The following is a 12,469-nucleotide window of genomic DNA, read 5'->3' as shown; positions in this document are numbered from 1 at the left end:
ACTGTAGCCCATAATGTCTGCCCTATCCCTAGTAACCACAGAGGAGAAGAAGAAGCACTGTAGCCCATAATGTCTGCCCTATCCCTAGTAACCACAGACGAGAGGAAGAAGCACTGTAGCCCATAATGTCTGCCCTATCCCTAGTAACCACAGACGAGAGGAAGAAGCACTGTAGCCCATAATGTCTGCCCTATCCCTAGTAACCACAGACGAGAGGAAGAAGCACTGTAGCCCATAATGTCTGCCCTATCCCTAGTAACCACAGACAAGAGGAAGAAGCACTGTAGCCCATAATGTCTGCCCTATCCCTAGTAACCACCGAGGAGAGGAAGAAGCACTGTAGCCCATAATGTCTGCCCTATCCCTAGTAACCACAGAGGAGAGGAAGAAGCACTGTAGCCCATAATGTCTGCCCTATCCCTAGTAACCACAGAGGAGAGGAAGAAGCACTGTAGCCCATAATGTCTGCCCTATCCCTAGTAACCACAGGGGAGAGGAAGAAGCACTGTAGCCCATAATGTCTGCCCTATCCCTAGTAACCACAGAGGAGAGGAAGAAGCACTGTAGCCCATAATGTCTGCCCTATCCCTAGTAACCACAGAGGAGAGGAAGAAGCACTGTAGCCCATAATGTCTGCCCTATCCCTAGTAACCACAGAGGAGAGGAAGAAGCACTGTAGCCCATAATGTCTGCCCTATCCCTAGTAACCACAGAGGAGAGGAAGAAGCACTGTAGCCCATAATGTCTGCCCTATCCCTAGTAACCACAGAGGAGAGGAAGAAGCACTGTAGCCCATAATGTCTGCCCTATCCCTAGTAACCACAGAGGAGAGGAAGAAGCACTGTGGCCAGTAATGGTTGCCAAGCTGAACTGGAGGCTAGCTGGGTCACGTATAGTGTGCAGTTTCCAGCTTGGTAAGGTTAAAACCTATCCAGCTGAGGAAACTGGCCACTGTTGTGCTTCTGCTTACCTGACAGTAAGGGTGTCTAGGCTTATACTCCCAGATGCAGCTGCTTCTCACTCTCTGCAGGTGAAAACCACATCTCAACAGTGTGTGTGTGTGTGTGTGTGTGTGTGTGTGTGTGTGTGTGTGTGTGTGTGTGTGTGTGTGTGTGTGTGTGTGTGTGTGTGTGTGTGTGTGTGTGTGTGTGTGTGTGTGTGTGTACGTGTGTGTGTGTGTGTGTGTCTGACAGACAGACAGACACATTCTATAGACAGACAGACTAATGGACTGAGACAGACTGACACACAGCTAGCCAGGGTTAGGGCTTAAGGTTACGGTCAGTCTAAGGTTAGAGGTCAGGGGTTATAGGTCTGGAGTTAGTTACCTGACAGATAATGTTGTCATAGTAAGCCAGATTGTGAGCGTGGGGTTGAGGGGGGGGCGGGGGGGAGTCACACAACTTCCTTACGTTGGCATGGGAACCATCTTGCGCCGTGGAAACAGAGAAGTCATCAGTCTGCATCTCGCTGTGTGGACGGTATATACTGGAGCGAGGGAAGGAGGAGAGGACAGAGGGATGGGACAGAGGTGTGGGACAGAGGTGTGGGACAGAGGTGTGGGACAGAGGGATGGGACAGAGGTGTGGGACAGAGGGATGGGACAGAGGGGTGGGACAGAGGTGTGGGACAGAGGTGTGGGACAGAGGTGTGGGACAGAGGGATGGGACAGAGGTGTGGGACAGAGGTGTGGGACAGAGGGATGGGACAGAGGTGTGGGACAGAGGGATGGGACAGAGGTGTCGGACAGAGGGATGGGACAGAGGTGTGGGACAGAGGTGTGGGACAGAGGATGGGACAGAGGGATGGGACAGAGGTGTGGGACAGAGGGATGGGGACAGAGGGATGGGACAGAGGTGTGGGACAGAGGGATGGGACAGACGGATGGGACAGAGGTGTGGGACAGAGGGATGGAGAAGAGGTGTGGGACAGAGGGATGGGACAGAGGGATGGGACAGAGGGATGGGACAGAGGTGTAGGACAGAGGAATGGAGAAGAGGTGTGGGACAGAGGGATGGGACAGAGGGATGGGACAGAGGTGTGGGACAGAGGGATGGAGAAGAGGTGTGGGACAGAGGTGTGGGGCAGAGGGATGGGACAGAGGGATGGGACAGAGGGATGGAGAAGAGGTGTGGGACAGAGGGATGGAGAAGAGGTGTGGGATAGAGGTGTGGGACAGAGGGATGGAGAAGAGGTGTGGGACAGAGGTGTGGGACAGAGGGATGGACAGAGGGATGGGACAGAGGGATGGAGAAGAGGTGTGGGACAGAGGGATGGAGAAGAGGTGTGGGACAAAGGGATGGGACAGAGGGATGGAGAATAGGTGTGGGACAGAGGGATGGAGAAGAGGTGTGGGACAGAGGGATGGGACAGAGGTGTGGGACAGAGGGATGGGACAGAGGGATGGAGAAGAGGTGTGAGACAGAGGGATGGGACAGAGGTATGGGACAGAGGGATGGGACATATGGATGGGACATAGGGATGGAGAAGAGGTGTGGGACAGAGGTGTGGGACAGAGGTGTGGGACAAAGGGATGGGACAGAGGGATGGGACAGAGGGATGGAGAAGAGGTGTGGGACGGAGGGATGGGACAGAGGGATGGAGAAGAGGTGTGGGACAGAGGTGTGGGACAGAGGGATGGGACAGAGGGATGGAGAAGAGGTGTGGGACAGAGGTATGGGACAGAGGGATTGAGAAGAGGTGTGGGACAGAGGGATGGGACAGAGGGATGGACAGAGGGATGGACAGAGGTGTGGGACAGAGGGATGGGACAGAGGGATGGGACAGAGGGATGGAGAAGAGGTGTGGGACAGAGGGATGGAGAAGAGGTGTGGGATAGAGGGATGGAGAAGAGGTGTGGGACAGAAGTGTGGGACAGAGGTGTGGGACAGAGGTGTGGGACAGAGGGATGGGACAGAGGGATGGAGAAGAGGTGTGGGACAGAGGTGTGGGACAGAGGTGTGGGACAGAGGGATGGAGAAGAGGTGTGGGACAGAGGTGTGGGACAGAGGTGTGGGACAGAGGTGTGGGACAGAGGGATGGGACAGAGGGTTGGGACAGAGGTGTGGGACAGAGGTGTGGGACAGAGGGATGGGACAGAGGGATGGGACAGAGGGATGGGACAGAGGTGTGCGACAGAGGGATGGAGAAGAGGTGTGGGACAGAGGGATGGGACAGAGGGATGGAGAAGAGGTGTGGGACAGAGGGTTGGAGAAGAGGTGTGGGACAGAGGTGTGGGACAGAGGGATGGAGAAGAGGTGTGGGACAGAGGTGTGGGACAGAGGGATGGGACAGAGGGATGGGACAGAGGGATGGAGAAGAGGTGTGGGACAGAGGGATGGAGAAGAGGTGTGGGACAAAGGGATGGGACAGAGGGATGGAGAATAGGTGTGGGACAGAGGGATGGAGAAGAGGTGTGGGACAGAGGGATGGGACAGAGGTGTGGGACAGAGGTGTGCGACAGAGGGATGGAGAAGAGGTGTGGGACAGAGGGATGGGACAGAGGGATGGAGAAGAGGTGTGGGACAGAGGGATGGAGAAGAGGTGTGGGACAGAGGTGTGGGACAGAGGGATGGAGAAGAGGTGTGGGACAGAGGTGTGGGACAGAGGGATGGGACAGAGGGATGGAGAAGAGGTGTGGGACAGAGGGATGGAGAAGAGGTGTGGGACAAAGGGATGGGACAGAGGGATGGAGAATAGGTGTGGGACAGAGGGATGGAGAAGAGGTGTGGGACAGAGGGATGGGACAGAGGTGTGGGACAGAGGGATGGGACAGAGGGATGGAGAAGAGGTGTGGGAGAGAGGTGTGGGACAGAGGTGTGGGACAGAGGGATGGGACAGAGGGATGGGACAGAGGGATGGAGAAGAGGTGTGGGACGGAGGGATGGGACAGAGGGATGGAGAAGAGGTGTGGGACAGAGGTGTGGGACAGAGGGATGGAGAAGAGGTGTGGGACAGAGGGATGGAGAAGAGGTGTGGGACAGAGGGATGGGACAGAGGGATGGACAGAGGTGTGGGACAGAGGGATGGGACAGAGGGATGGAGAAGAGGTGTGGGACAGAGGGATTGAGAAGAGGTGTGGGACAGAGGGATGGGACAGAGGGATGGGACAGAGGGATGGACAGAGGGATGGACAGAGGTGTGGGACAGAGGGATTGAGAAGAGGTGTGGGACAGACGGATGGGACAGAGGGATGGGACAGAGGGATGGACAGAGGGATGGACAGAGGTATGGTACAGAGGGATTGAGAAGAGGTGTGGGACAGAGGGATTGAGAAGAGGTGTGGGACAGAGGGATTGAGAAGAGGTGTGGGACAGAGGGATTGAGAAGAGGTGTGGGACAGAGGGATTGAGAAGAGGTGTGGGACAGAGGTGTGGGACAGAGGGATGGGACAGAGGGATGGACAGAGGGATGGACAGAGGTATGGGACAGAGGGATTGAGAAGAGGTGTGGGACAGAGGGATGGGACAGAGGGATGGGACAGAGGGATGGACAGAGGGATGGACAGAGGTGTGGGACAGAGGGATGGGACAGAGGGATGGGACAGAGGGATGGAGAAGAGGTGTGGGACAGAGGGATGGAGAAGAGGTGTGGGATAGAGGGATGGAGAAGAGGTGTGGGACAGAAGTGTGGGACAGAGGTGTGGGACAGAGGGATGGGACAGAGGGATGGGACAGAGGGATGGACAGAGGGATGGGACATAGGGATGGGGAAGAGGTGTGGGACAGAGGTGTGGGACAGAGGGATGGGACATAGGGATGGAGAAGAGGTGTGGGACAGAGGTGTGGGACAGAGGTGTGGGACAGAGGGATGGGACAGAGGGATGGAGAAGAGGTGTGGGACGGAGGGATGGGACAGAGGGATGGAGAAGAGGTGTGGGACAGAAGTGTGGGACAGAGGTGTGGAACAGAGGTGTGGGACAGAGGTGTCGGACAGAGGGTTGGAGAAGAGGTGTGGGACGGAGGGATGGGACAGAGGGATGGAGAAGAGGTGTGGGACAGAAGTGTGGGACAGAGGTGTGGGACAGAGGGATGGGACATAGGGATGGAGAAGAGGTGTGGGACGGAGGGATGGGACAGAGGGATGGAGAAGAGGTGTGGGACGGAGGGATGAGACAGAGGGATGGAGAAGAGGTGTGGGACAGAGGTGTGGGACAGAGGGATGGGACAGAGGGATGGAGAAGAGGTGTGGGACGGAGGGATGGGACAGAGCGATGGAGAAGAGGTGTGGGACAGAGGGATGGGACAGAGGGATGGGACAGAGGGATGGAGAAGAGGTGTGGGACAGAGGGATGGAGAAGAGGTGTGGGACAGAGGGATGGGACAGAGGGATGGAGAAGAGGTGTGGGACAGAGGGATGGGGACAGAGGGATGGGACAAAGGTGTGGGACAGAGGGATGGGACAGAGGGATGGAGAAGAGGTGTGGGACAGAGGGATGGGACAGAGGGATGGAGAAGAGGTGTGGGACGGAGGGATGGGACAGAGGGATGGAGAAGAGGTGTGGGACAGAAGTGTGGGACAGAGGTGTGGGACAGAGGAATGGGACATAGGGATGGAGAAGAGGTGTGGGACGGAGGGATGGGACAGAGGGATGGAGAAGAGGTGTGGGACGGAGGGATGGGACAGAGGGATGGAGAAGAGGTGTGGGACAGAGTTGTGGGACAGAGGGATGGGACAGAGGGATGGAGAAGAGGTGTGGGACGGAGGGATGGGACAGAGGGATGGAGAAGAGGTGTGGGACAGAGGTGTGGGACAGAGGGATGGAGAAGAGGTGTGGGACAAAGGGATGGGACAGAGGGATGGAGAATAGGTGTGGGACAGAGGGATGGAGAAGAGGTGTGGGACAGAGGGATGGGACAGAGGTGTGGGACAGAGGGATGGGACAGAGGGATGGAGAAGAGGTGTGAGACAGAGGGATGGGACAGAGGTATGGGACAGAGGGATGGGACATATGGATGGGACATAGGGATGGAGAAGAGGTGTGGGACAGAGGGATGGGACAGAGGTGTGGGACAGAGGTGTGGGACAGAGGTGTGGGACAGAGGGATGGGACAGAGGGATGGAGAAGAGGTGTGGGACGGAGGGATGGGACAGAGGGATGGAGAAGAGGTGTGGGACAGAGGTGTGGGACAGAGGGATGGGACAGAGGGATGGAGAAGAGGTGTGGGACAGAGGGATGGGACAGAGGGATGGGACAGAGGGATGGAGAAGAGGTGTGGGACAGAGGGATGGGACAGAGGGATGGGACAGAGGGATGGACAGAGGTGTGGGACAGAGGGATGGGACAGAGGGATGGAGAAGAGGTGTGGGACAGAGGGATGGAGAAGAGGTGTGGGACAGAGGGATGGAGAAGAGGTGTGGGACAGAAGCGTGGGACAGAGGTGTGGGACAGAGGGATGGGACAGAGGGATGGGACATAGGGATGGAGAAGAGGTGTGGGACAGAGGTTTGGGACAGAGGGATGGGACATAGGGATGGAGAAGAGGTGTGGGACAGAGGTGTGGGACAGAGGGATGGGACATAGGGATGGAGAAGAGGTGTGGGACAGAGGTGTGGGACAGAGGGATGGGACAGAGGGATGGAGAAGAGGTGTGGGACGGAGGGATGGGACAGAGGGATGGAGAAGAGGTGTGGGACAGAAGTGTGGGACAGAGGTGTGGGACAGAGGTGTGGGACAGAGGGATGGGACAGAGGGTTGGAGAAGAGGTGTGGGACGGAGGGATGGGACAGAGGGATGGAGAAGAGGTGTGGGACAGAAGTGTGGGACAGAGGTGTGGGACAGAGGGATGGGACATAGGGATGGAGAATAGGTGTGGGACGGAGGGATGGGACAGAGGGATGGAGAAGAGGTGTGGGACGGAGGGATGGGACAGAGGGATGGAGAATAGGTGTGGGACAGAGGTGTGGGACAGAGGGATGGGACAGAGGGATGGAGAAGAGGTGTGGGACGGAGGGATGGGACAGAGCGATGGAGAAGAGGTGTGGGACAGAGGGATGGGACAGAGGGATGGAGAAGAGGTGTGGGACAGAGGGATGGGACAGAGGGATGGGACAGAGGGTTGGAGAAGAGGTGTGGGACAGAGGGATGGGACAGAGGGATTGGACAGAGGAATGGACAGAGGTGTGGGACAGAGGGATGGGACAGAGGGATGGAGAAGAGGTGTGGGACGGAGGGATGGGACAGAGGGATGGAGAAGAGGTGTGGGACAGAGGAGTGGGAGAGAGGGATGGGACAGAGGGGTGGAGAAGAGGTGTGGGACGGAGGGATGGGACAGAGCGATGGAGAAGAGGTGTGGGACAGAGGGATGGAGAAGAGGTGTGGGACAGAGGGATGGGACAGAGGGATGGGACAGAGGGATGGAGAAGAGGTGTGGGACAGAGGGATGGGACAGAGGGATGGGACAGAGGGATGGACAGAGGTGTGGACAGAGGGATGGGACAGAGGGATGGAGAAGAGGTGTGGGACGGAGGGATGGGACAGAGGGATGGAGAAGAGGTGTGGGACAGAAGTGTGGGACAGATTTGTGGGACAGAGGAATGGGACATAGGGATGGAGAAGAGGTGTGGGACGGAGGGATGGGACAGAGGGATGGAGAAGAGGTGTGGGACGGAGGGATGGGACAGAGGGATGGAGAAGAGGTGTGGGACAGAGGTGTTGGACAGAGGGATGGGACAGAGGGATGGAGAAGAGGTGTGGGACGGAGGGATAGGACAGAGGGATGGAGAAGAGGTGTGGGACAGAGGTGTGGGACAGAGGGATGGGACAGAGGGATGGAGAAGAGGTGTGGGACAGAGGGATGGGACAGAGGGATGGGACAGAGGGATGGAGAAGATGTGTGGGACAGAGGGATGGGACAGAGGGATGGGACAGAGGGATGGACAGAGGTGTGGGACAGAGGGATGGGACAGAGGGATGGAGAAGAGGTGTGGGACAGAGGGATGGAGAAGAGGTGTGGGACAGAGGGATGGAGAAGAGGTGTGGGACAGAAGTGTGGGACAGAGGTGTGGGACAGAGGGATGGGACATAGGGATGGACAGAGGTGTGGGACAGAGGGATGGGACATAGGGATGGAGAAGAGGTGTGGGACAGAGGTGTGGGACAGAGGGATGGGACATAGGGATGGAGAAGAGGTGTGGGACAGAGGGATGGGACAGAGGGATGGAGAAGAGTTGTGGGACGGAGGCATGGGACAGAGGGATGGAGAAGAGGTGTGGGACAGAAGTGTGGGACATAGGGATGGGACATAGGGATGGAGAAGAGGTGTGGGACGGAGGGATGGGACAGTGGGATGGAGAAGAGGTGTGGGACAGAGGTGTGGGACAGAGGTGTGCGACAGAGGTGTGGGACAGAGGGATGGAGAAGAGGTGTGGGACAGAGGGATGGAGAAGAGGTGTGGGACAGACGGATGGGACATAGGTGTGGGACAGAGGTGTGGGACAGAGGGATGGGACAGAGGGATGGAGAAGAGGTGTGGGACAGAGGTGTGGGACAGAGGTGTGGGACAGAGGTGTGGGACAGAGGTGTGGGACAGAGGGATGGAGAAGAGGTGTGGGACAGAGGTGTGGGACAGAGGTGTGGGACAGAGGTGTGGGACAGAGGGATGGGACAGAGGGATAGAGAAAAGGTGTGGGACGGAGGGATGGGACAGAGGGATGGAGAAGAGGTGTGGGACAGAAGTGTGGGACAGAGGTGTGGGACATAGGGATGGAGAAGAGGTGTGGGACGGAGGGATGGGACAGAGGGATGGAGAAGAGGTGTGGGACAGAGGTGTGGGACAGAGGGATGGGACAGAGGTGTGCGACAGAGGTGTGGGACAGAGGGATGGAGAAGAGGTGTGGGACAGAGGGATGGGACAGAGGGATGGAGAAGAGGTGTGGGACAGAGGGATGGGACAGAGGGATGGACAGAGGTGTGGGACAAAGGGATGGGACAGAGGGATGGAGAAGAGGTGTGGGACGGAGGGATGGGACAGAGGGATGGAGAAGAGGTGTGGGACAGAAGTGTGGGACAGATTTGTGGGACAGAGGAATGGGACATAGGGATGGAGAAGAGGTGTGGGACGGAGGGATGGGACAGAGGGATGGAGAAGAGGTGTGGGACGGAGGGATGGGACAGAGGGATGGAGAAGAGGTGTGGGACAGAGGTGTGGGACAGAGGTGTGGGACAGAGGGATGGATAAGAGGTGTGGGACGGAGGGATGGGACAGAGGGATGGGACAGAGGGTTGGAGAAGAGGTGTGGGACAGAGGGATGGGACATAGGGATGGAGAAGAGGTGTGGGACAGAGGTGTGGGACAGAGGGATGGGACATAGGGATGGAGAAGAGGTGTGGAACAGAGGTGTGGGACAGAGGTGTGGGACAGAGGGATGGGACAGAGGGATGGGACAGAGGGATTTTCATTGATGTGACAAACGTGTCATGTACAAGCCTATTATACTGTCAAATATGATTTTTTTTATAAATAAGGCCTCTCTCTCCCCCTTTCTCTCTCTCTGAATGTAATGGTTAAACCCTCGGACTGAACAACATGTTATCTAAGAGACACACACACTGTCAGGCTGGTCTACTTTCAGCTGAGGAACAGTTATTACTGCTGTATAAATGTCTGGCCTTTCTCACAAGTTATCACCATAACTCTCTGTATCTCTCTTTCTCTGCATCTCTCTTCCCCTCTCTTTCTCTGTATCTCTCTTCCCCTCTCTTTCTCTGCATCTCTCTTCCCCTCTCTTTCTCTGTATCTCTCTTCCCCTCTCTTTCTCTGTATCTCTCTTCCCCTCTCTTTCTCTGTATCTCTCTTTATCTCTCTTCCCCTCTCTTTCTCTGTATCTCTCTTCCCCTCTCTTTCTCTCCATCTCTCTTCCCCTCTCTTTCTCTCCATCTCTCTTCCCCTCTCGTTCTCTGTATCTCACTTTCTCTGTAACTCTATTCCCCTCTCTTTCTCTGCATCTCTCTTCATCTCTCTTTCTCTGTATCTCTCTTCCCCTCTCTTTCTCTCCATCTCTCTTCCCCTCTCTTTCTCTCCATCTCTCTTCCCCTCTCGTTCTCTGTATCTCACTTTCTCTGCATCTCTCTTCATCTCTCTTTCTCTGTATCTCTCTTCCCCTCTCTTTCTCTGTATCTCTCTTCCCCTCTATTTTTCTGCATCTCTCTTCCCCTCTCTTTCTCTGTATCTCTCTTCCTCTCTTTCTCTGTATCCCTCTTCCCCTCTCTTTCTCTGTATCTCTAATCCCCTCTCTTTCTCTGTATCTCTCTTCCCCTCTCTTTCTCTGTATCTCTCTTCCCCTCTCTTTCTCTGAATCTCTCTTCCCCTCTATCTCTAATCCCCTCTCTTTCTCGGTATCTCTCTTCCCCTCTCTTTCTCTGCATCTCTCTTCATCTCTCTTTCTCTGTGTCCCTCTTCCCCCCTCTTTCTCTGTATCTCTCTTCCCCTCTCTTTCTCTGTATCTCTCTTCCCCTCTCTTTCTCTGTATCTCTCTTCCCCTCTCTTTCTCTGTGTCTCTCTTTCTCTGTATCTCTCTTTCTCTGTATCTCTCTTCCCCTCTCTTTCTCTGTATCTCTCTTTCTCTGTATCTCTCTTCCCCTCGCTTTATCTGTATCTCTCTTCCCCTCTCTTTCTCTGTGTTTCTCTTTCTCTGTATCTCTGTTCCCCTCTCTTTCTCTGTGTCTCTCTTCCCCTCTCTTTCTCTGTATCTCTATTTCTCTGTATGTCTCTTCCCCTCTCGTTCTTTGTATCTCTCTTTCTCTGTATCTCTCTTCCCCTCTCTTTCTCTGCATCTCTCTTCCCCTCTCTTTCTCTGTATCTCTCTTCCCCTCTCTTTCTCTCCATCTCTCTTCCCCTCTCTTCTCTGTATCTCTCTTCCCCTCTCTTTCTCTGTATCTCTCTTTCTCTGTATCTCTCTTCCCCTCTCTTTCTCTGTATCTCTCTTTCTCTGTGTCTCTCTCCCCCTCTCTCTCTCTTCCCCTCTCTTTCTCTGTATCTCTCTTCCCCTCTCTTTCTCTGTATCTCTCTTCCCCTCTCTTTCTCTGTATCTTTCTTTCTCTGTATCTCTCTGCCCCTCTCTTTCTCTGTATCTCTCTTTCTCTGTATCTCTCTTCCCCTCTCTTTTTCTGTATCTCTCTTCTCCTCTCTTTCTCTGTATCTCTCTTTCTCTGTATCTCTCGTCCCCTGTCGTTCTCTGTATCAATCTCTTTCTCTGTATCTCTCTTCCCCTCTCTTTCTCTGTATCTCTCTTCCCCTCTCTTTCTCTGTATCTCTTTCTCTGCATCTCTCTTTCTCTGCATCTCTCTTTCTCTGCATCTCTCTTCCCCTCTCTTTCTCTGTATTTCTCTTCCCCTCTCTTTCTCTGTTTCTCTCTTCCCCTCTCTTTCTCTCCATCTCTCTACCCCTCTCTTTCTCTCAATCTCTCTTCCCCTCTCTTCTCTGTATCTCTCTTCCCCTCTCTTTCTCTGTATCTCTCTTCCCCTCTCTTTCTCTCCATTTCTCTTCCCCTCTCTTTCTCTGTATCTCTCTTCCCCTCTCTTTCTCTGTATCTCTCTTCCCCTCTCTTTCTCTCCATCTCTTCCACTCTCTTTCTCTCCATCTCTCTTCCCCTCTCTTTCTCTGTATCTCTCTTACCCTCTCTTTCTCTGTATCTCTCTTACCCTCTCTTTCTCTCCATCTCTCTTCCACTCTCTTTCTCTCCACCTCTCTTCCCCTCTCTTTCTCTGTATCTCTCTTCCCCTCTCTTTCTCTGTATCTCTCTTCCCCTCTCTTTTCTGTATCTCTCTTTCTCTGTATCTCTCTTCCCCTCTATCTCTCTTCCCCTCTCTTTCTCTGTATCTCTCTTCCCCTCTCTTTCTCTGTATCTCTCTTCCCCTCTCTTTCTCTGCACCTCTCTTCATCTCTCTTTCTCTGTATCTCTCTTCCCCTCTCTTTCTCTGTATCTCTCTTCCCCTCTCTTTCTCTGCATCTCTCTTCATCTCTCTTTCTCTGTATCTCTCTTCCCCTCTCTTTCTCTGTATCTCTCTCTCTGTATCTCTCGTCCCCTGTCGTTCTCTGTATCTCTCTTTCTCTGTGTCTCTCTATCTCTGTATCTCTCTTTCTCTGTATCTCTCTTTCTCTGTCTCTCTTTCTCTGTATCTCTTTTTCTCTGTATCTCTCTTCCCCTCTCTTTCTCTGTATCTCTCTTCCCCTCTCTTTCTCTGTATCTCTCTTCCCCTCTCTTTCTATCTTTCTCTGTATCTCTCTACCCCTCTCTTTCTCTGTGTCTCTCTTCCCCTCTCTTTCTCTGTATCTCTCTTTCTCTGTATCTCTCTTCCCCTCTCTTTCTCTGTATCTCTCTTTCTCTGTATCTCTCTTCCCCTCTCGTTCTTTCGATCTCTCTTTCTCTGTATCTCTCTTCCCCTCTCTTTCTCTGTACCTCTCTTCCCCTCTCTTTCTCTGTATCTCTCTTCCCCCCTCTTTCTCTGTATCTCTCTTCCCCTCTCTTT

At 54.4% G+C, this 12,469-nt stretch overlaps 1 protein-coding gene across 1 annotated transcript in view; it reads right to left on the bottom strand.

Moving 5' to 3' along the window:
* LOC139372370 (uncharacterized) overlaps positions 1-12,469 on the bottom strand; it is a 36,063-nt gene that overhangs the window by 6,675 nt on the left and 16,919 nt on the right. Inside the window, exon 4 of the mRNA XM_071112082.1 lies at positions 1,329-1,488. Coding sequence (XP_070968183.1) covers positions 1,329-1,488 — 160 coding nt within the window. The remainder of the gene's footprint in view (positions 1-1,328; positions 1,489-12,469) is intronic.

Source organism: Oncorhynchus clarkii, chromosome 18 (genome assembly GCF_045791955.1).
Source record: "Oncorhynchus clarkii lewisi isolate Uvic-CL-2024 chromosome 18, UVic_Ocla_1.0, whole genome shotgun sequence".
NCBI classification, from domain to species: Eukaryota; Metazoa; Chordata; class Actinopteri; order Salmoniformes; family Salmonidae; genus Oncorhynchus; species Oncorhynchus clarkii.
This window is presented reverse-complemented; position numbering and strand designations above follow the sequence as displayed.